This window comes from Poromitra crassiceps (assembly GCF_964638095.1).
Source record: "Poromitra crassiceps genome assembly, chromosome: 11".
In the NCBI taxonomy this organism is placed as follows: Eukaryota; Metazoa; Chordata; class Actinopteri; order Beryciformes; family Melamphaidae; genus Poromitra; species Poromitra crassiceps.
The window spans coordinates 36,842,086-36,866,524 of NC_139643.1; the positions used below are offsets into that span (position 1 = coordinate 36,842,086).

General features: G+C 40.1%; 3 protein-coding genes across 3 annotated transcripts; all 3 read left to right on the top strand.

Annotated features, from left to right (window-relative positions):
* The first annotated feature begins 1,614 nt into the window (after window positions 1-1,614).
* On the top strand, window positions 1,615-5,039 carry LOC310785395 (uncharacterized protein). Its single transcript, XM_083646450.1, has 3 exons — window positions 1,615-1,766; window positions 3,057-3,167; window positions 3,924-5,039. Exons 1-3 carry the CDS (start codon window positions 1,715-1,717, stop codon window positions 4,163-4,165), a joined length of 405 nt encoding a protein of 134 aa, XP_083502576.1. The 5' UTR covers window positions 1,615-1,714; the 3' UTR covers window positions 4,166-5,039.
* A 6,511-nt stretch (window positions 5,040-11,550) lies between these two features.
* On the top strand, window positions 11,551-18,578 carry LOC310785394 (uncharacterized protein). Its single transcript, XM_083646449.1, has 3 exons — window positions 11,551-11,732; window positions 16,912-17,022; window positions 17,522-18,578. The coding sequence occupies exons 1-3, from the start codon at window positions 11,681-11,683 to the stop codon at window positions 17,758-17,760; spliced, it is 402 nt and encodes a 133-aa protein (XP_083502575.1). The 5' UTR covers window positions 11,551-11,680; the 3' UTR covers window positions 17,761-18,578.
* A 139-nt stretch (window positions 18,579-18,717) lies between these two features.
* Window positions 18,718-21,445, top strand: LOC310785396 (uncharacterized protein). Its single transcript, XM_083646451.1, has 3 exons — window positions 18,718-19,313; window positions 20,486-20,596; window positions 20,819-21,445. The coding sequence occupies exons 1-3, from the start codon at window positions 19,262-19,264 to the stop codon at window positions 21,040-21,042; spliced, it is 387 nt and encodes a 128-aa protein (XP_083502577.1). The 5' UTR covers window positions 18,718-19,261; the 3' UTR covers window positions 21,043-21,445.
* The last annotated feature ends 2,994 nt before the right edge of the window (window positions 21,446-24,439 follow it).

The following is a 24,439-nucleotide window of genomic DNA, read 5'->3' on the forward strand; positions in this document are numbered from 1 at the left end:
TTCCTCTGACAAAACATAGTTGTCCAGGGGCCATTCAAATTCTCAATTATAGGCCACAAGTGTTCTGTTGAAAAACACTCAAAATCGATTAAAAACTCACTGGGTGAAGCAAATAGTTCAGAGAAGGGAGAAGCCAGCACTCGGTCAAAGACCTTCCTCAACGCTGAGGAAGGTCTTTGACTGAAACGTCCGTTGTCTGCTGCCCAGGTTTGAGGAAAATAAATCATACGAAAAGACTTTTGGAGTGCTGGCTTCTCCCTTCACAAGTGTACTGTGTCATCTGTCGCTTTGTGTTTTGCTGTTCTATGTTTCCTGTATATTTCATGATGACAGATCAGGAGCGATGCACATGAGACTAATGAGGCTCTAGTATGTGAAATAAAATCTTAAAGAGTCATGTTCTCATTAAACTATCTTGAAGAAGGATGCAGGGCCAATATATCAAATAAATAATATTTTCTATGGCGTGTGAGACACTTTTTCTTGTTTTCTGTGATCAACATCTTAAAATTGTTGGTGTGTGTTGCCTCTGTATTTACGGGTGAACATGGAATAGGGTCGCCTCATCTTTTTTTAATTTTAAAATGTTTATACACCACACAATTTTAATACTACCGAAGATGCGATTTTTTGTTATTTTTTTAGTTGTGAGTTTAAAGTGATAATCTCTAAGATTTCAGTTTTGTTCTCTTGGGTGACACCTATGGCGATGAGTGGTAATTGCAGGTGAGATCCAGTGTTGCAGTGACATGACTGTCAGTATACTGCAAAGGATTCCATCAATGGACCATAGCCTCAATCAACATTGTGAGTTTTATTTTTATTTAGATGAAAATCTTTGAGATTATAACTTTAAATCAGGATTCTGAGAATAAAGTCAGAATTCTGAGATTAAAGTCAGAATTCCGTGTTACTGTCAGAATTTTGAGGAAAAAAGTGTGAATTTTGAGATTAAAGTCAGAAATCTCAGATTAAAGTGAGAATTCTGAGGGGAAAAAGAAGCATAATTATGTAACATCACTGACGATGTCACTGATGATATTATCGATGATGTACCAGAATTTGGAATGTCTCGGGTCCCTAGATTTTTGTGACGTCAAAGTAGGGTCACAAGCCAAAAAAGGTTGGGAACCCCTGAGCTAAAGCATAGCTATTCTCACAAGAAACTTTTATAACTCCAATTTGGTTTTCATTTTTTCATTTAAGGCTCACATGCTCCTCAATGGGTTATGGATGAAACTCTTTCAAAGCCCTTTGGATAGTACATTATATATAATCATCATTTTCTCTTGCTGTTGAGTTACTTTGTAAACAACGCGCTATGCTAAATTATATAAACTTTTGCTAATTGAGGGACCTGCAATCAGTGACTATACTGTATCTGTTCTTGAATCTCAGGTCAGGTTGTATAAACAGTGTCAACATGGCACAGCTCGCTCTTTGTATTCAGCCCACCCTTCTCTCACCTCTTTGATATGCATCTATCAAGTGTTTGGGATGACATCACCGCGTCACAATGACAGAAACCTGTAGAACCCCCTCTTGTCCCCTCCCCTCTCATGTCTTCTATTTAACCTGGGGCCTGTGGTGCAGGCTCACCAGTTTTTCTGACACTCCACATCCATCTATCCATCCATCCACTTAGGTGACAAGAAGCTTTGCAAAAGGATTTTTTCTGCCACGAGAAGCCAAGAGCATCACTTCACACAGCACGATGGCCAGGATTGTATTTGGAATCGTCGCAGCCATCGCATGCTTCATGCTGGGTAAGCCTGATCAATAATCAAGAGCAAGAATCAATGATCACAAACATATTATTGTATGGTAAGACTTTGATGGACAATATGTGATCAAAATAATTCTGGCAATTAGTTTGTAAATGTAGGCGTCCCCATCCCCAAAAGATCCAATACAACTAATAAATTTCCTTTTTTAATTGTTCAGGTCAGTTTTTAGGTTTGGTTGCAGTATGCAAGTGACCAGTAGTTAATCTGATTTAATATATAGTTAATTTGCCATTCAATTGAGGGTTGGCTGAGAAAAACGGTGTGCCATAATATTTTAAAATACTTTTTAAAAGCTAGACTTTTACAAGATATTTTAAAAGGATGGCAGCTAATGAAATGTATGATACAGTATATGTACTCTATAACAAATCAATCCGTAAATGGGACTGACATTTATTTTGAATGGAGAGCCAGATTGAATGACCTTGGAGTCACTGCTTCCGTTTATGCATCACCGTTGAACAAACAAAGCAACTGCCTAACAGGATGAATTCAATTTGTTTTTTTAGTTAGTAGGAATTTGTCTTGGTGACTGTAGGCTATACCAGTGGAGTGAATACTGTATATTTGGGCAAAATTAAATTCAATCCTCATTTCTGAAATCAGAATGTTTTTCTTCATATTACTTCTGTTAGGTTGTGGTTGTTTCCTCATACACCATGGTACATCCAAACCAGGGCGTGGTCAGGTGACAGGTGCTCATGGTCCTGTTCCTGCACGGCAGAACAGGGTGTGGTGCACCACAAAACAACCACAGCATTTTCTTGGTGATACTTTGGCACAGAGACTTTGGCCCCGGCACAGAGGTTCTGCAATGCAGTCAGGAGCAAGACTAGAAAAGCATTATGAGGCATCGTTGATATCAAAGGCAAAGAGAAATAACACAGAAATAACAAACTCTCTACTAAAGGCATTGCTGCCATGAAAATAAAGCAAATGATGGGTGGAAGTTGAGAGTCTTTGCTTACAAAATAGTCTTGAGGGCATGATAAACCTGTTTTTGAAATACTAACTTGAAGCTTTTTGAATGAAATCATTCCAATATGTGCAAATAATTTCTTGTAGATACAGGGATAATACAGCCCCCCACCCCCCAGTCCATTGTTTCAGCTCATTTGACTGAATCTAACTCTTTTGAGGAAAATAAACCCTTTGGAGATCAGCTATACTGCCACCAACAACAGCAGAAACATAGTAGCGCATGCGCATCTGATTCCTCTCCTCATCTCTGTTGCCTGCATTACACCTTTTGTATTGTTTCTGTTTCAGCCGAGTCCCTGACCTGTAACAAATGCTCAGTGGGTCTGTTCGGTTACTGCGCGAACTCTGCTACAGAGACCTGCACAACCAACACCAGCGTCTGCTTTACCGGAAAAGGATGTAAGTCTCGTCCACCTTCCCAGCACTCAGTTCAAACATTGCACAACCACATAGGCATGTCTCAGATGTCTGCATTGTCAAAATCACTTTCATCACCTGACGCACGCACACGCGCACACGCGCACACACACATGCACACACACACACACACACACACACACACACACACACACACACACACACACACACCTTCACACTGATCTGTTTTTCTCTCTCTCAATCAGTGCAAGTTACTCAGGACGTGTAATTAGTTAGGCTACTGATCACTGATTACTCCTTTAAAAAGTATTAAATTACTTTACTTAGCCTATTACTTGGTTTCAAAAGTAATTAGTTGCATTACTCCTTATTTTACTATATTCCTTTCGCTGTGAGTGACAGCCTACAACCTGTTTAGCCAGCTCCTTTTAGAACTGAATTAAATGTATTGGAACAATAATTAACCTTACAGGAGGAGTCAACAATCAGCCAAACTGAATAATTTATATTTATTTGCCTACCCAGGACAAAAGATTTATGGTGTTCTGGCAACGCAGTCTCGCCTCGCCAAACCTATCTCCAGACTTCGTTTTAGCACTGTGCCGTACTGGAGAAAGTAACGCAGTAACTTGAAGTTACTTACATAAGTAACTAATATTATTCCTTTTTGGAAATTGTAATCCATTACATTACTAGTTACTGGGAAAAGTCATAAATAAGTTACTACTGCTCTCAATACAACCCTTCTTATCTCAACATCGATACTTTATTCCTCAGCTTTCCCCAGCATCTCCAGCTTCTCGGGCTTCAACAGCCAGGGGTGCACGGAGCCGGCCGGATGTAACACCACCACCAACAGCACCGTGCTGAGCGTCGCCTTCACCACCACCATCGAGTGCTGCTCCACGGACAAGTGCAACCCCGTCACGCTGAGCGGCGCCCCCTCCACCAAGCTGTCCCTCACCGCCGCCCTCGCCGCAGCCGTCCTGGCCTCAGTGTGGGGGAGCGTGCTGTACTAAAACACCTGACCCCTTCCATCCCCGCCCCACAGAGCAATAAAAACTTTATACACAACAAAAACAACAACGACAGGAAAGACACACCGCACCTGCCAGCTGTTCATATAACCAGCCCGACAAACCGGTTGCTTCAAACCAGTTGGGCATTCTTTGACTTAATTTGTCATTTTGCTATGATGTGAATCACTAAGAATCACAACTAAACTCTCTGGACTTTTAGAGATAATGGTCTGTATCAGTGGTTCTCAACGTGGGGTCCGGGGACCACCAGGGGTCCTTGAGGGGGTACCAGGGGGTCCCCAGCAAATTGATGAATTGTTAAACTTCGCCATTATTTAATTTACAATAAGATAACAGAATGTAGAAGATTGACTGATTTGATCATACTTTCACTGTTATCTCTCTACCTACAATACAGATAGTCATAGAATTATGCACAAAATTCAAGCTGATGATAAAAATATTCTCAGGTTTGGGTCCCAGAGACAAATGGGGGTGCATAGCCCTAATGTCCTTGTTATGCAGAAGGTTGAGAATCACTGCTCTAAGCGTTAGCCGTCCTATACTCAGTTCTGCTTGTGGATAGTTGTCATGTCAGTTTCCCCTTTTGTGATGACAAGTAATGCGAACGCAGATGTTCTGTATGAAGCTGAATGAACCGTGTATGGCTGGAATTGTTTTCATTTTTCACATGTTTACATTATGGAAGTCGATCAATGGAGTGTTTAAGGCAAACACTGAATGCTTACACCTTCCATGCTGTTTTTTATTACTATTGACTATTATTTATCCTTTTAATTGGTGTGTGTCTCATTGGACAAAATGAAGAGTGAAAATAAAGAAAATCCTTAAAAGAAAACTGGTATTTTTTATTTTAGTACATCATACAGAAAATATGAGCCTATCTTAACATGTCTTTAATATTATCCTCCTCTCCTCTCCTCTCCTCTCCTCTCCTCTCCTCTCCTCTCCTCTCCTCTCCTCTCCTCTCCTCTCCTCTCCTCTCCTCTCCTCTCCTACCCTCTCCTTTGCTCTCCTCTCCTCTCTCCTCTAGACCTTTTCAACTTAAACATTCTAAATGGACTCAGGGATCAGGGACTATATTGACAGCTATAGACAGACTCCGAGTAATAAAATTCTCTGGCTGATTCCAACTCTGGTCAGCTGTGCTCCTCCACTCAGGTGAGCTCCATCAGTAGTTAATGAATGGAGCTCTTCATGGTGCTGAACCTGTGTTGACTGATTTCGGCCACTAATTCACAATTTTAGCCCATTTCGTCGGCCTTAATTACCTAATTAAAAAAATCAGGCTCTGTCAAGTCACCCGCAGATGTGCTCTTTACACTTCCTGAAAGATTCAGCACGATCACACGTAAAATGGCATAGCTGTGGCCGAACACAATTTCTGCTCACTCACAGATACTTCACATTCTTATTATAGGACACTCTTCTCTTTTCTCTTCTGTTCTATACACTTCTCTTCTCTTCTGTTCTATACACTTCTCTTCTCTTCTGTTCTATACCCTTCTGTTCACAGCTCTTCTCTTCTCTTTTACAGTTCATATTAAAGGAATGTGCCTCGCGTCACATGTTCCCTCTTATCGCAGGCCTTTTGTTGGCCTTTATTTGCACCGATCTATCACGATATAACTCCTGGTATAAATAGATGTCGACTCTATTTCTCGACCGTTTTATCGCACTCACAGAGCTTCTGGAAGAGGAAGGTCCTGCATTATCACAGTTAGAGACCAACACTACTCGGTGGCATTTTCTCTCATATTCTCACACATCTCTTTGAAGATCATAATGGCCAAGTTTCTGTGGACCTGCGTGGCTCTGGTGGCACTTTTTGTTACAGGTAGGTGCATGGCAAGCGTATTGTGCATGGAAAATGCACGTCTTTAACTTATACTTGCTTCGGGAAAATGAAAATGTTTAAACTTGATGAAACTATGCATTTTTGTTCATCTTGGTCGATAACGACGACATAGTTGTTCTTAGTAATTTCTAACATCTCTCTTTAAATTTGTGTTTGGTTGAATTAAAAAAAAAATCATGTTCGCTCCCTTGAGTTAGAGTTAGAGATTAGTTAGAGATTAGTTAGAGATGTTTCAATTAGTAAGGAGGAGGATGATGATGATGATGATGATGATGATAATTATGCTGATTATGATTTTGTAGAGAACCAAGGACAGGATATTGTGGTCAGAGCATGCAGTGTGATTGTACTAAATTGATTTTAAAAGCAGCGTACTGTAGATTTCCTCTCTTCTGTATTTATTACCTCATAAAAAGGGTGCGGCGTATCACATTATTTGTTTCAAAGTCACAATGCATTTCACATTGTGAAACAGGGCCGAGGTCACTCTTCACCTTGAGTGGCACTGAAACAAAGCCTATTGTGTACATTGTGATTACAGCAGGCATTTGTTTGATGAAGGTGGTAAAGTAAATGAAGTTGCATTGTTGAGCTTTTTCTTTTTTTTACTTTCACCCACAGCATAATGGTTGAGGATTGATACCAAAAACAATTCAAATGTTTTCAATGTTTTCCCCTGTGTCCTCTCTGAACGTTCTCTCTCCCCCCGTCTCCTCTCTCCCCTCCTCCTCTGTTCTCCTCTCCACTCACCTCATTCTCCTCTCCTCCCACAGTTGAGTCTCTGAGCTGTTACACCTGTGATGTTGACCTCTTCGGCCTCTGCCTCCACAGGACAACTGTAAATTGCAGCGCTGATCAGACCTCATGCTACAAAGGAGAAGCCAGTAAGATCAACAGCTGAATGACTGATGCTTATTTCATCTCGCAGAAGGAGATAGCTCTACTGAACTGTTACAAAGTTATCCCCAAACTTATTTGAGTTAGACTGACATGTTGTTATATTGGATAATGGGCTGATATTGGTATTTTATTAAATATAAGAGAAATAAGCTGGTCAATGCTGTCCATCTCTGATACAATTAACCGATACGATTGACCACAGCTACAGCAAAACAGTGTAAAAGGCAATGACATTTTCTTTTCTTTGCACATTTCATTAGTGCTAGGAACCCTATTGTATTTGTAAGGATTATTATTTTTCTCTTCTAATGTGCAGCTGAGAAAACCTAGTCCCAGAGCAAGCACATTAGGAATCATTTTGGCAGGTGGGTTCCTATGGCCCCCCACTACTCAGGCAAGGTCACTCACCCATGTCGACCAGATGGCGGCGCTATTGCAACCTTAAGTTTTGGTCTATAACTTCTGAACCTTATGGGCCTCAAAATTCCACATTCCCTGGATTCCTTAGTTCATTCTGAGTCTGAGTGACATGTTCTTTGGTCTCTTGTGATTCCAAATATAGCTGAATCGCTTGGTTTGACCAAGAAAAATATTTGTATAAGCATTTTAAGAAATGTATGGACAAATGGCTCTGGTGCATAATATGCCTAAACCGGAAGTGGGCGTGACTTTGGCTCTCTATTCCCCCGACCTGTGTCTGGGGCCCACTGGAGACCCGTGAAGGTATTGCAAGTGGGCTGCCAAATCATTTGCAAAATATTACGATTTGTGATTTTTTTATTATTATTATTTCATTATTGTGTATGGGAATGCATTTCTCCATTGTTGAATGATAGTTTTTTAATATGTAATCAATGATTTGCTAATTAGCCTATTGCAGACAGCCCTTCACTTTTAGTTTCTGATTTCTGGGTGGTGCTGATGGACAGCTCCTTTTAACATTCAAATAAACAGTGCTCTGAGAAGGCATTATTTGGCCTCCGTACTGTTTACAGTCGGATCTGGGAACATTCTTGAGATTTTCAAGTTGGCCAAGAGTCGGAAAAGTTTGGGGACCGCTGTATAATAAGCTCAAGTAAAATACAATTCACATCAATGATACCTCCCCTCTGTTTCCCACAGCTTTTAATCGGACAGGACTGCTGACTCTCCATGCCCAAGGCTGTATAGTACCAACTGTAAAAAACTGCCAAAACAGCTCAGGAGAGATCCTGACGACCTTCTACCAGGTCACCAAGTACTGCTGCAGCACCAACCTCTGCAACAGCGCCTCCTCCATCCAGCTGCCTCTCACTGTAGCCCTTGGAGCTGCCATGGTGGCTGTTTGGAGCACCTGGGACCACTAGAGAAGAAGAAGAAGCTCATTACACATTTCAATAAACCTTTAAATTACAGGCCATTAATTACGCAATAATAACTGGGGAAACCAAAGTAACACATCAAATAGATGTAATGACTAGTTATAGCATTCAAATGACTGCCAATTACTGTGTGATATACAGCTAAATATAAAAAAGTACTTTTTCATGTGGCACTACCACACTTTTGAAAACTCTTAAGGAGCTATAGAGGCATTGGTCTGATCTTCCACAGAGGGAGGAACAGAAAACGACAACACCTAGGTTTTCATTTGCTTATAATGTAGAATGCATACAATAATACATTACATATTTTAGAAAAGACATAGCCTCCCAGGACTGAATATGTACAATATTCACAATCACAACAGAAAACAGCTGAAACACCAGAACAGGCCTCGGCTGATAAAAAGCACCTTTGTTTACTTACTCAGTAGTTGAACTCGTTCTAATGCAGTAGGACCTAAGTAGTTATTAAATATATTTTACTTGGAAATTACTTTGTTATTTGCTGGCATTACTACATAGTTAATGGCCTGTAATTTATAGGGTTTCCCACATTTCCAATTCAAAAATTTCATTCATTCTTTTGTATGCCTTACTATATTTTAAATTACATTTTTTGTTCAGTGTCTATATACTAAAGGGATGCACAATATGACTCAACTTGGACATAACCCTCCCTGTATAGTATAGGAGACAATTACATGCAATGTGTTGGGTGTATGGCAGGGGTGTCCAAACCTTTTTGAATGGGGGCCAGATTAGATCATGTGAAAATAACGGGGGGCCAGCTGCTTCTCGCATCATATCGCGTAGGTTATAGAAAATAAATAAAAAATCACAAACAATAGAATTGTACTCTAAGAATTTTGTTTACCATCTGAAAACATTAGTTCTGGCTGTGTTGTTCCTACTAGGCGCTTGTCTACAAACTGTATGATAGTGCTCGCATTGTTAGGTGAAAGTAAGAAATACAAATTGAACTTGCTTGATTAACCAATACTGTGTGGAGGGCCACTTATAGTATATTTTGAGAGACAAGCCGAGGGCCGCTTAAAATCGGTCCGTGGGCCGCAATTGGCCCCCCGGCCGGACTTTGGACATGCCTGGTGTATGGGGAATGAACTGACCTATATGCACTTCCACAATTTTCAACACGTGATGATTCAGTTTCAAAACCTTTAGAAGCGTCCAGAGTGTGTTGCCTTTATGTAGTGAAGTCACAAGGATTAAATCAGGTTTTGATCACGTGACGTCTCCAATGTTTATTCAAGATATTGTAGTTTCACCTCTCAGAGCCAAATCAAAGACCTCTGTCTGCAGATCACGGCTAAATCCTGACACAGATTACAACATGATATTATTTCCACTTGTGTGCCTGTGTGATTTCTTTGGAATGTAGCTACATGCTTAATTAATGTAATTGAATAAGCCAGATGTCTGTAAAACGGTCCACCTACCACCTGGATCAAACAGCATTTCCAAATAGCTTGTTTTAACCTTGGAGTACATGGATTTTACATTAAACGCTATTGACTGAATTACTATTGACTATCTGCAGGTCAATTTTGTGTATTCTCCTGTGAAGTGCTATGGCAACATACCTGCCCCTATCACTATAGATTAAAAGAAAAATACTTATAATTTTTGACCCAGGTGTGGATTGCATGTTTTCAAACTTGTCACACTGTCCTTCCTTTTCATATGTGTGGGGTTTTTTTTTTACTTAAATTTTTATTGTTTTATGCACATATAGTCACATACAAAGCAAACAATAAACAAACAAAACAAAAACCAGAAAAAAAACAAGCGTTGAGTATGTCAATGATACGTGAATACATTCTGTGGTTCAAACTTCTTCAGGTCTTCTTTCAGGGGTTAGGGTGGTGTCTCTGTGAAGAGGGGTTTCCTTGTAAGTTGTCCATTTGTCCCATTTTATTTCGAATTGTGTCTTTTGAATTCTCAGGATGTGTGTAAGTCTTTCCATTTCGAAAATCTCCTCTACTATTTCCATCCAATGAATCTGGGGTGGTGGTTCTTCCTTATACCATTTCCTTGTGATTGCCTTCTTGGTTGCTGCTAGCAAAACTTTAACCAAATACTGATCCTCCCGCTGTACATTTTCATTGGTTAAGTTACAGTACCTAAATAAAGCACCTCACACGTGTTAGGTACCCCGTATCCCAATATTGCTTTCAATTCCACCCCTAATTCTTCCCAGTATTCATATGTGTGGTTTTGATTGAAAGACTGATCAGTATTTTCCGTTGATTAGATGCAAAGTTCACTTGCTCTCTTCCATTACATTCAAAAAGATTTCTATTCTATTTAATTTTTTTCTTCAAAGTATGGTATAGTGTAGTTATAATGTCACATCATGTAGCCTACAGTATATTCGTGTCTCGTATTTAGCCTGTCCTGTGGTGTAGCGCAGGACCGGTGTCTAACAGTTAATAGGCTGGAGAAAATTAATCCCAATGATTCTTCGAGATTAAGGTTTGAATGCAATAAATTACATTTAGTTTTTTAATGAACAGTGATCCATGTTTCAAGATGGTACATTAGTTTAACATGCCATTGTTTAACTCAGCAATCAGATAGTGCAGCGATAAATTAGCACGCCACTACACAGGAGACCTGGGTTCAAATCCCAGTTGTGGCACTGTTTTTTTTTTTTTTTATGTACCATAAATTGTTAATCTGGACATATATTGTATTACTGTATGTATAAAGTTGCTGAATACACACTGTGTACATAGCAGAATAACTGAATATGCCTATTCGTGGTAACGTCATATTGCGATGTCAGCTCGACGACTTGGAAGACACGTCTAAATCATCCCCATATCGGCTGTGATTTGGCCTAGTCCTGGATGTCACTGTAAGATGTCATCACAACGTCATCATGAAATATTTTTGCTTGCTGGGTAGCTCAATGTTTGTTGAGGAATTACTGTATCATTGACTGAAGATACACATCTCTATTGAGAAGGCATGCAACCTAGGCGTGATGCTTGACCCTACCCTTTCCCTCAAGTCCCACATCCGTCAAACTGTCAAATCTTCATTCTACCACCTCCACAATAATCTACGCCTCTCTGATGCCCCATTATTCCAAGCTGTTCAACCCCATCCTTGTTGGGCATCGAAACAATAGTTTTGTTTTGTCTTCAATTAGACCAAAACAAACATTATTTTTCTTTTGTTTGACACCACACCCTTGGGATATAAAAGCAGATGTCCACAGCAGGCGATGCTCATTACCTGGATATACACTTTATCAGCACTGTTGGCTCTTTGAAAGGATTTTTGACTGGTTCCATTGCTGTGGCATCATTTTATTTTCTCTGTAGACCACACATCTCTGAGATCAAGATGAACAGATTCCTGTGGGTCAGTGTGGCACTGATGGCGATGTTTGTTACAGGTAAGAGGGGGAGGCACTCAACTCTACCACAGGAAAATGGTATTACATATTTCATGTAATATTTTGAGACTTCCAAATGCTTCCATCTCAACCTGATCAACGATAATCAGTGGTTAATGATCACCTATAAGGCGCTGATAATACTCACAGATGGAACATGATACATGAGAAAGACCCTCAATATTGTGAAATGGATGAAATGAGACTCTCACTAGAGATACTTTGGGGGAGGATGCTTTGGTTCGACATTTACTGTAACTGAGATTAAAAGGAGGACACAGATAGAATTAACTGCTGATGACCTTTTTTTAATTCATTTAAATGTACTCTATCATTTTAAATTTAATGATTGCATTCCGAAGTGCTATACATGCATAACTCATGTGCCTTACAACAATCATTTCATAAGTTTGTTCTCAATGTTTTTTATTTGTGTATTTATTTGAAATTTTGTGTTCTGATTTTGAAATGAATTTCTGACTTTAATCTCAGAATTCTGTCTTTAAAGTCTGACTTTAATCTCAGAATTCTGTCTTTAAAGTCTGACTTTAAAGTCAGAATTCTGATTTAATCTCAAAATTCTGACTATAATCTCAGAACTCAAATTTTTCATGTGTGGCCCTAATCCTCTTTTGCAAGTGGATTACATTATTTTATTGCAAAGTGTCACCAAGTGTCGTGCTAAGTTTATAAGGTAGTCTTATTCATTACACCAATTAGCCTACATATGATAAATGATACCAAAAGAAAGTGAGAGCTAAAATTGTGAGCCTATGAGTAAATTAAATGTCATTAAGTGTCATGGGAATAGAAAATGGCTGATCCAAAAAATATAATTGGGCAACTAAAATTAAAACTCTTTCCCCATATATAAATTGAAAAATTACTGGATTAATAATGTTTTCTTGATAATAATGACAACTTTGATTATGTGTAGTCTGGGACTCTTGACACAATACGGAACCAGTTGTGGAAACTCTGGGAACCCTACTTACGCAGGATGGGCGTCCCTGGACACAGCACGGCCCGCCCCCCGCCATTTCTGAATGCTTGACTGTTTTTTTATTGATTTTACTCATTATACCATTACAGCTATGTAAAAGATCTCTTACAAAAGTTACTTAAATAAGATTGCTGAGCTTTACTGATTATTTCCCTTTGATTTTATTCATGACAGACTTGATGGCTTCGTATTTTTCCAATAGGCTACCGGTGCTAAAACGATACTTTTAAAACGGTACCGATGCCTAAACAGAGCCATGAACCAATACCAAGATTTTAAGCGGATTTCATTTTTTTATTAATTTTTTTTATTTGAAGTCGTGTACTCCAAACGCTAATATTAGTGAAGGTGCGTGTGGAATCGGTTTCGGAGCACCGGAGGGCGGACATTTCACTCATCAGCTTGGGCACGGCACCTAAATCTGTGTTGCATTTCGATACCAGTAGTACCGGTTGTAAAAGTACTAGTACCATTGTGGTACCGGGTTTCGGGACCCAACCCTATTGTTGACATATTGATATTGACACTGCTTATTCAGCTTCCAAATACAGTACATGTTCTCCTATTATTATCTGCTCCTTTCATGCTGCCCCCTCTCCACTGCTCTGCTCTCCACTGCATTGCCAGACATTTTTTTAAGGGGAACCTGAAGAGGAATGCCCTTCCCCCTCTCATTCTCGCTGTTGCCTCTCAACGTTTACTCTGGGAACTCCGTTCCCATGCGCACCCCCCCCCATTTCCACCACTGCACGTAACAATGAATACATCTACATCTCATTCTAAAACAGCAGTTAAAATAAGCACTTCAAGCGGTCTTACAAGCAGTTTTATTATGTAATAAAATAAATAATAAAATAAAATAAACTATTATCGACTGAAGGGAGAGAAGACAGTCACTGGGGGCAGCACAGTGTGGCACCAAAGACAGATAAGGGAATAATCACTACACCCTAAATGCACACTCACCTAAAGGTGACCGCAGACGGCACACCCACACCATCACCACCACCACTTCATTGAAAATCCAGGTGCTCCACCACATGAAAGCGTCCCCGGTGCACCCACTGACTGCCATCAAGAAACCCCTATAGGGACAGAGGAGCAGTGTTATACAAGATCAGGCAGCATCAACAAACAATTAAAAACCTCTGTTGGATAATAATGGGAGCTTGACTGGAATATAAAAAAACAAAGATGGACAACTGGAGCACATTATCCATATAAAACAAGTTCAATTTGACATCCTCTTTGACTTAGTATAATGACCATTCACTATACAAACAAAATCAACCAGTATTTATACATTTTAACATGTCATGGCATACATCAGATTTTTTTATTTTTTTACATTTACACCCCGGGATACTGAGCGTATACATTTATGAGTCTAGATTACACCTGGGGATTGTACAGCCCGGGGGCCAGAACACAGCCCTCATGATGGTTCTGCCTGACCCAGGAGGTCTAATAACCTTGCTTGCAAGATGGATAACCTCGCGAGATCAAAAGAGATTCTCTCTACGTAATCCATCTTGATATGCACAGGCAGTTAAGATGATTGGCTTAGAAACCCGAACCATGGCCGGCTCGTCGAATCAGCGGCAGCCTTAGGCGGGCTTTCTGCGTGACGCTGCTGAGAAGCGTCTGGGCAAGTAGTGGGTACATGGTCTTTGTAGTTCTTTTCACTCGTCAACATGGCTGCCGCCGCGGAAGCGAAAGCTAGCTAGGCTATCGTAGATGCAGCAATAACTTCTGTTATTTCTCAACTGGACAGCATTTCTTCATTGAAAGAAGAGCAGAGAACGGCACTTAAGGCTTTTCTGGGTGGAAAAGATGTTTTCGCTCTTCTCCCGGCAAGAGTTTGATCTACCTCCATGCTAACTGCTATGCTAAAGCTCTTGTAGTTCGTCGCTGGGTTTGTTTATTATTCCTCCCGTTGCAAACGTTACGTCAGAGGCATGGCGATCTGATTGGTTGAAGTTAACACGCACCAGCGGTGATAGACAGATGGGTCATCCAATCACCTGCCAAGTAGCTTGGAAAAAGTGCCCGCCTCCGTCAGCGGGTTGGATTACTGCATTCCCAGATGGACTGGTTTAGTGAAACGTAATGTGAAGCTAAACCGTCCATCTGGCAGCATCAGGTTAGAGGTCTAATACAAACCACACCATTTTAGTTATGAAGCTAGAAAAATCGAATGAGATGACCTAAATTGGCTTTAATTTTGAAACGTTTGTGTGTCGTGAGTGTGCGTCTTCCTGAATAAGTGCACAGTACATTTTCTATAATTTGATCTAGTGATCAAATTTGAGTTTACAGCATGACACACACACACACACACACACACACACACACACACACACACACACACACACACACACACACACACACACACACACACACACACACACACACACACACACACACACACACACACACACACACACACACACACACACACACACACACACACACACAGAAAAGGGAAAAGGCCCTGACAACATTCTGGGTTTCTCATGTTCTCATTCCCTAGTACAGGGATACTCAACTTGCTTGGCCCAGGGGCCACTTTCATGAAATGATAGAAGGCCAAGGGCCACTTAATAAACAAACAATATACATTTTTCTGTAGTGGATTGTAGGTTTTTGGGGTGTCAGCTGGAGTTTAGTCTGACAATGTTGTGCACACCGGATAGTTAGGTTAAGTTAGTTAGGTCAAGTACATACATAAGTGCCTGGGTAGCGTAGAGCAGCTAGCATAGATTATTGAAAGATATTCCATATTCCAGACCGAAATGCTATAACAGAAGTGGAGTATTATACCCAGAATGACATCAGGCCCGTATCTAGGGTGAGGTTACTGGGTGGGCAATTGAAAATTCTGAGGGGGCAATGAAAATAGCCATACCAAAAAAAAAACTCGCCAAAAATGTGCCTAACTTTGGAACATTATTTCCGACAAGCTAGTATGCCATACAGTAGTCCGTTTTTAGCCTGTTACATCTTTGGCGATAGGTTGCCCAAAGGTTCTCGGTTTGGGGATGGGGATTAAGTTGCATTATATTCTAACACTAAATCGTTCCACTAGGTGTCCACATTGTGCTGTGGGTAACCTAAGTATGAACTTTCACTCAGGGGACAGGCCAATGTTTACAAAACTCCTATTATTAAAACTATTTGCAAACTAACTATGTACATACAAACTAACTAACAAACTAACTATTTACACAACTGTTATTATATCCACAAGACTTTTAGTCTTAAAAGTGAAAAGAAAACAACTTTGAAAGCAGATTGATTTACCATAAAACTTAAAAACATCCTTCATCCATAATTTCAATAATCAACTCCATAACAGTTATTTTGAACTTAACTTAACTTAACTTAACTTAAAACTATTTGCCATTTAGCCTTCAAACCAAGGCTAAAACCAAGGCTAAATTACAAGACTTTTAGTCTTATTCAAACTCAAACTGAAATGAAAACTTTGAAAGCAGATTGACTTTGTTACCCTAACAAATGAATAACAATCCTTCATCCATAGTTTAAAATAATCAACTCCATAATATTCTTTTCATTGGATGAGCTTATTTCTCAAATCAAATTAAAGCTATAACTACTGTTAGGTGCCCTAAACTAACTAACCCAGTGGTGTCTCCAACCTTGGGGTCGCGACCCTAAGTGGGGTCGCCTGGAATTCAAAAAGGGAGATTTTTTTTTTTTTTTTGGGTGGGCAAGATTAATTTTTGGGTGAGCATAGCCCACCCCTGCCACCCCCTAGATCCGGCCCTGAATGACATGAACATTTGGACATTTTTTTTGCAATTCCATCGCGGGCGGCAAGTTGAGTATCACTGCCGTAGTAGTTGTGTAGTCCACTAATGATCTCCTGGATCCCACCCACTAGGCCATGATAATGATGATGATGTTGTGATGTTGATTAAGGAGATGATGATGTCAGCGTTGTGGTCAGGGAGGTAAGCAGGTCATGGCAGCAGGTCATTGTGTAATGTTGTTTTAGTGACAAAATACTGACACTATGGCTTGATTAGTCACTATGGTTTACTGGCTAAATTTCCTCTGAAGTAGGCCTATAACGTGAAACAAAGTAGGTAATTCTCCCTTCTTCTTTACTATCACCTCTCCACTTTCCTCATCTCCCCCTCCTTGTTGCAGGTGAGTCTCTGACCTGTAACACCTGCTCAATAGGCATCTTGGGTAAATGCCTGATCAGCTCCACTGCGACGTGCGGCACGAACGTGACAAACTGCTACTGCGGAACACTGGGTGAGAGTAAAGCAAAGGATCCTCTGCTTTCCCATTCAGTCCATTACAACCTGTACAACTCGCACAGTAGCCTATGGCATTCTCTCTCTGCACATCAGGGATTCTTTACAATGTAGCCTAGTTGTTTAGGGTTACTGAGATTTAAACAGCTGCTCCACAATGTGATGTGCTAATAATCAGTTGCAGTTAGGGACAATTAAAGGAACAGTTCACCCAAAAAATAAAAATGCTGCCATCATCTACTCACCATCACCCCAGTTGAAACGCAGGTGAAATTTGTTCATAATATAACACAGGGAGGTTGCCAACACAAATCGAGAGAAAACCACTCACCACTGAATTCAGTTGTACTATAGTGAAGTCAATGGTGTCTGGTTTGAGTTGTGCAGGCAACCTCCCTGTGTGTTACTGTTACATGGACAAACTTTACCTATGTTAACAGGCATGATGGTGGGTGAACTGTTCCTTTAACTTCAACTCTTTCCTCACCCCCCTCCAGCTTTCAACAACGTCAGCTCTTCTTTGTTGAGCCTCCAGACCGGAGGCTGCCTGGCTACAGCTTCCTGCAACAAAACGACGACAGGAACCCTCTTGTCGCTGGGCTACAGCAACACCAAGACCTGCTGCAGCACTAACAACTGCAACAGTGACTGCAATGGCGCCTCCTCCATCCGGCTGCCTCTCACTGCTGCTGTGGGCGCCGCCCTGCTGGCCACTTGGAGCACCTGGAATCAGTAGAAAAGCCTCTTAAATCCCTCTCATGGGTGTAGTCTTTATATGCAAAGGGATTAAAAGCAGGTTTTACTCAGGTGATGTGTTGTCGCTCTGCCAGACGTTATGAAACAGTGGCCTCTTGGGGAAGCACCATACAAACTACTAGGCTATCATCAATCATCAATCATCAATGCATAAAATAAAGCTGATACTATTCTATTTGATTCTTTAAACCTTTTAGCCTTTCAAACTACATCACAAATGTTCCATTCTGTTAACTCTACATGGCAATGACGCAACTCTTATATCGGACTCCACCCTAGAATTATCATCATCATCATCATCATCATCATCATCATCATCTCATTTAAAATTGCTTAAGGCGGGTGGGCGGTGTTGTTAGTCACAATTTTGTGGGTGGGCGGTGTTAGTGACATCATCAGTGACATAATCAGTGATCTGTGACCAAATTGTGACATCATCAGTGATGTCATAAATCCCACATGTTGCGCCCATGACGCATCGTCTCCAGAGTCTCCACCCCCGAAATCGAACGTGCGTAGCGCGCGGGATTGCTAGTGTTTAAAAATGTGCGTCTGAGAAATTTTTCATCTAATTTGATCATCTAATTATCATTCTCATAGCCACAGAAAAATGGTTCATTACATTTACTTAGTTGGTTTATTTTAATACGTTTTTACTTTTGTAGATTCAAGTCATTAAGAGATAAAACAAAGTGTATCTTCAACAACTACACAAGAAAACTTTGACTGATTTTTCTCTTGTGTGTTCCTTACTTGGCTGAATGAATAATAAAAAATAACTGATTGATCTGAACAAGATTCAACTGAATGTCTCTGTGGAGGTTAATGGAAAAAAGTTTGGGTAACACTTTATTTGGCTAGTCCGCCTACAGAGAGTCTACGGAGTATTTGTAATATTTTAACCGCTTATAGTTGACATTCAACAACTCAAATGTTTAACATGATGTTTAACAGATTATCTATAGAGTCTTCTTCTTCTTCTTCTGTTTGGTTTTACGGCAGTTGGCAATCTATAGTCTATGTGACAATTCATGAACATCCCAACATATTACACTAGGTGCAGGTGTGTGGAACGGGAAGCAAACAGAATATGTTTGTTGAATCTCAACTAATAAGCTGTTAAAACAACATCTACTGATAAAGACAAAGTTTAATTGTTGAATGTCAACTAATAAGCTGTTGAAATGTTACAAAGACTGTGTAGACTCTTTGTAGGTGGACTAGACAAATAAAGTGTTACTCATGTTTGACTTGTGAGAAACTTTCCAGTGCTACTGAGTGATTTCCTCGTCTGACACAAAGACAGAAGAACCTGATAAACCTCATTCTTTTGCCTGTTCCTTCCTCTTCCTCACCTGAAATCTTCATGCCGTGGTTTCTAATGCAGCCTACTTGGAACAGCACTGCAACTGTAACAACACTGTAAGCTTAAAAGTATTTTAAACTAGAGGAATATTTTCATTCCATCACCGTACGGAGAGATGAATAACTTTTGGAAAGGAGTGATTGTCCTGGGAGCCTTCATAGCAGCAGGTGAGTTCAGAAACATGTCTCAAAATCAGAACATTGACTTGATAAAATGAAATGATAAACCTGATCCTTAAACCAAATTAACACAAAAGGAAGGCCAATATTGAAAACCAACATAATTAATTATCATTGTTGTTGAATGCACATTTGAGATGTGAAACATTTCTTTATTATCTAAATGGTGAGGGGAATCAGACCCACATATTGAGCTAATGTGTATCAATAGATGCTTTGTGGCTAAATCTGAGCCTGAGGCTAAACATTAAACACTATACCAACACTTATTACCAGCAGCAGACAGCTGTGGAATTTCAGCACTGCAAATTAGCCATCATTTTGTACAGTGGCATTTAATTTCAATATCTAAAAAGTGTGATTTTTTTTAATTTTTGTGCCAAATGCCGAATGACACTAAAACTCAATAACTCATAGGACACATGTCAAGAAAATTTAATGAGACTATAGAGCATTCTAATAATAATTATAGTACCATCAAAAGTGCACTTTGAGAGCATATTGATTCTTTCATTTGATGTACTTCCTGTTGAAATGGGAGATTGGGGCATGAGACAGGGAGGGATCATCAACTGGAGATCAGGGAGCGAGGGAAAAGCAGTTTTATTTGATAATAGGCCGGAAGGGCTGCGGTTTGAGCTAACATCTGTGATGGTTAGTATAGGAATTGATACGCAATGTGTATTAAAGCTAGGTTTTGAAGAAAACAAACGTGATGGGATTTTCAATAAGAAATATAAGAAAATATATATATTTTAAATGTATTGATATTAATAATATGTGTTTATTATGGCTGGGAAATTTAGCTAACAAGGTGAAAGGTCATTTTTTACTTCATTGTGACTTTAAATGCCAATACAAAATGGACCCGATTCCATTGTTCGGCATCTATGCACGGTGATGTTTTTCGTTATTACATCAACATGACATGATTTCTCTACCTCACCTTTCACACCATAGCAGCCCATGTTATAAGAATCAAACTCAGTCACGTAGCCTACACCTGCAGCCCAGGCTATCTCTATATCTCCCCAAGCATCCATCATCCATTTCCTTTTCCTGGTACAGGTGTGCTGTGTACGTGCAGTACCTCCAAGCTATGTTGTTGTTGTTGCGTGAGTTGTGAAGCTGCCATGCTGTCTTCTCTGTCCATCCTACAGCCCAGTGTCTGACCTGCAGACAGTGCCCCATTGGAATATTTGGGACGTGCTTCTTTCCACAAGACGTCACATGTGATAACTCAACTCTCAACTGCTACACTGGGGAAGCACGTAAGGAAAGACAACGAGTTTAATCATAGCTGTGCAAGCTCTGTTTACATTTCTAACGCTTAGATAGATAGATAGAAGAGACTTGTACTTCTGTCTGAGTTATGATGGGTTAAGAAAACAAATTCAGGAAGAAAAAAAACATCATATACTGTCTAAGAACACATGTAGTCTATATGGTGTTACAAGCTCTTCTAACTTTCCTTTTTTTCGTTTTCTTTCCAGAGTTCAACGCCACAGGGTCCTTCAGCCTGCACACCCGCGGGTGCCTAGACTCAGACCTGTGTGGGCAGACGATCACCGGCTCCATCCTGGGTGCTGGTTTCACCAGCAGCTTCCAGTGCTGCCAGACCAACCTCTGTAACGGAGCAGGCACTGTGCAGCTCTCACTGTCTGCTGCCCTCTGCGCTGCCGTACTGACTTCTCTGTGGGGATTCTGGGAGTTGTAGTTTGGATTATCTTCACCTTCTGTGATACACTGTTTCCCACAGTGGATTTCCACCATTTGCCCTACCGTTGCCTTGTAATAGTACTGTACTTAAACTGATCATTTCTAATCATAATTTCCTTTATTTTACCAGGTAGATTATTGAGAACACATTCTCTTTTACAATAATGACCTGGGATCATTTCTAATGTAGTGCACAAAGTAACAATACTGTCACTATGACTTGTTTTTCTGCTCATTAATTTATTTTAAAATATACAATGACAATGTAATGATTGAATATGTGATTGGGATAAGCTAAGGTGAAACTTGAATTATCCCTGGCACAGCAAATAAAACGGTTTCAAATGGAAAATAACCTGTCTCTGTAGTTACGTGATAGAATAGAAATAAAGATTGCCATAAAAAAAATAACCAAAAGAAAGAAAAAAATATGATATTTGTCTGATCTTTCTGTGTCAAATGCAACATGTTCATCATAGCTGCATTTCCATAATCAACTCAGAACTCATTGCACACTGGTGTCCACCTTCAAGTTATACTCCCCAAACAAACACACCCTTCTCAGGGTAATAAAAACTTAATTGAATCTTGTAGCATCACCTGCAAACATAAAGAAAGTTAGCTCCATTTTCATCTTAGCCTTTGACCAAACTGTTCAAGTGAACAGGGCCATCTTTTAGCTAAGATTAAAAAAGCATGAAATGTCAAATCAAATTTCTCCAAACACAGCAGAGTATTGTCAGTGAGGAAAATATAGGAGATAGTGAGGTATATTGGCTGTTGGTTTGGCTATAAAAACCTTTGCCACACAAGCTCTTTGGAAGAATTTCATGGCCATTTTGTGCCACTTTTTGCCATAAAAACAAGGCCCCATTAATTTCAATGTTGTGAAAGGAGGCTGAGGTGGAGCCACGAGGGCGAACTCCTGTGTGTTCTGTGAATCCTGAAAACTTCAGTGGACTTTCGACTGACATGGATGAGAAGATAACGACTTTTCATTTTGGGGTGAACTTAATCTCCATAAGGAAATTGTCATTTCCTGCTTTGGATGCCACAAGCTTGGTCTCTCTAGGCCAGCCTTGTAGTTTTCCATTGAGTTTTGGTTGATTTATAGGCATGATTTAAGTTCTGCACTGCATGGGAAGCTTCTTCACAGAGACATACAAGAATTATTGTCTGCTCATTTTCTGGAGGGCTTTGTTTTACAAGAACAGTCACTGATACATGTGTCACACTCAGCAACTAGAGTATATCTTCTTGTGAAATCACCTTACGGCCTACTTAAAGGAACACTCCGCCCATTTTCAACCAGCTTTGTATCATTAGAACATCAGTAGTATATCAGAAAACTGTAAACGGTTTTGAAGTCTGTCATTTAATTTGTCAGTTATTGAGTGTTAAAGTGTGGACCAGTGACATCACTGGTCCACACTAACTCAAATTAATAACTCATTAACTCAAATCAACTCTCAATAACTGTCAAACTAGATGAATGCTGAATAGTTTGACAGTTATTGAGAGTTGATTTGAGTTAATGAGTTATTAATTTGAGTTAGTGTGGACCAGTGATGTCACTGGTCCACACTTTAACACTCAATAACTGACAAATTAAATGACAGACTTCAAAACCGTTTACAGTTTTCTGATATACTACTGATGTTCTAATGATACAAAGCTGGTTGAAAATGGGCGGAGTGTTCCTTTAAGTCCTGTTTCTCCATTCTGTCTGTAAGTCACTTCCAAACCAAGGCTGCCATCTAGTGCATCTTAAGGAGCACAGCACACTGACAGACTGACTGGGCCTGAAGAGCCAGTCTCAGTCTCAGTGTTGAAGCATGCCTTCAATCAACACTATGTTTCAGTCAGTGTTTTTAAATGAGGCAGAGAGTCACAAATGAGCCAAACAGATATGCGATTGTTGAAGAGTCCTCGTCCTATCAAATTATTTGAAAGAATACGAGTCGTCCGTATACACACTGCATACAATTTCCAGGCCATACAGATATAGAAAATATGAGAGTAAAAACAGAAGTGCAAGACAAACATTTTGCCCTTATTTCATCAAGTGAAATAATTCTCTACTAATTCTCTGAGACAGGTCAAATTGTCAAATCGGGTCTTTTATAACTTGCTATCCATGTATTAACACTACAGAGGTTCCAAAATCTGTTGATGTCAAAGAAGTTGACACACTCGACAATAAGAAGTATTTTGTTGTCAGTCTCTACTTTATATAGGAAAATCACAGTGGAGAGAGTGAAGCCGCTTATCAGAATAATTACTCTTTTATCTCACTGGGTTAACTTCTAGTGAATTAAGATTGAAATCAATTTACTAATTCATTAAACTATCTCCAATGTATCATTTTCCTGGAGACCCCTAAGAACTTCCTCAAGGACCTCTGGGTCCCGGATCCTAGTTCGGGCACATAGCACCTAAATAAAGGCGTTCACTGTCACTTCCCTCAATACTTTTTTCTTTTGACACATTCAGCCCTGCATAGTTTTTTACTTCTGGCAAAGACTAGAAATACCATGAATTTGTTTATCTTTTGAACGCACTGAGCTAGATAAAGATCAATATCACCCTCAATGGGCATAACCTGTACTGCAATACAACCACACACACACACACACACACACACACACACACACACACACACACACACACACACACACACACACACACACACACACACACACACACACACACACACACGCACGCACACACACACACACACATACACACACACACACACACACACACACACACACACACACACACACACACACACACACAGACACACACACAGACACACACACACACACACACACACACACATTACATTTGCATGCATAGGCCTACATACATACAGACATGCATACATTTTCCATATTGCAGGGAATATGATTCGTTCAAAATGTAAATACTTTTTTACATGCAGATGACATTCATTGGGAATGCTATTTGCATATTTTCTTCTCATTCGCTGCAAACAACATATTTCCAAGTAGCCAAAAGAAACACATTGTGTTAATTTCCTATTTGTAGGCTACTACAGTGATAGCCTATAGATGCATTACATATTCAAGGAAGTGTTTTTGTGCAAATGAATGTGAGCTGCATGTAGCCTACAAATGCATTTTGGCCCATTTGCTGCAGACAGCCTACCTGAATTGACAACATGGCTTCGTCCTTGACTGAACCATCTGAACACATTTTTGGATTCAGCTCCACGTGCCAAAGTTTAGACTCCACACCTTCCTCCTCAGGTTCGGTCAGGTTGCCAGGTTCCTCAGTCAGGTTGCCAGGTCGGCGGGACTTCCCCCCCAAGTCAACCTCCTCCTCGCCATCATCACAGCGAATCAACTCTTTGCTTGAACTGCCTTGAACCC

Bases quoted from the DNA above. Each gene is read 5' to 3' on its own strand.
- LOC310785395 (XM_083646450.1), top strand. From the start codon at position 1,715: ATGGCCAGGATTGTATTTGGAATCGTCGCAGCCATCGCATGCTTCATG. The intron at 1,767-3,056 runs GTAAGCCTGATC...TTTCTGTTTCAG, and splicing joins CATCGCATGCTTCATGCTGG to CCGAGTCCCTGACCTGTAAC. The intron at 3,168-3,923 runs GTAAGTCTCGTC...TTTATTCCTCAG, and splicing joins CTGCTTTACCGGAAAAGGAT to CTTTCCCCAGCATCTCCAGC.
- LOC310785394 (XM_083646449.1), top strand. From the start codon at position 11,681: ATGAACAGATTCCTGTGGGTCAGTGTGGCACTGATGGCGATGTTTGTT. The intron at 11,733-16,911 runs GTAAGAGGGGGA...TCCTTGTTGCAG, and splicing joins GATGGCGATGTTTGTTACAG to GTGAGTCTCTGACCTGTAAC. The intron at 17,023-17,521 runs GTGAGAGTAAAG...ACCCCCCTCCAG, and splicing joins CTGCTACTGCGGAACACTGG to CTTTCAACAACGTCAGCTCT.
- LOC310785396 (XM_083646451.1), top strand. From the start codon at position 19,262: ATGAATAACTTTTGGAAAGGAGTGATTGTCCTGGGAGCCTTCATAGCA. The intron at 19,314-20,485 runs GTGAGTTCAGAA...TCCATCCTACAG, and splicing joins GGGAGCCTTCATAGCAGCAG to CCCAGTGTCTGACCTGCAGA. The intron at 20,597-20,818 runs GTAAGGAAAGAC...TTTTCTTTCCAG, and splicing joins CTGCTACACTGGGGAAGCAC to AGTTCAACGCCACAGGGTCC.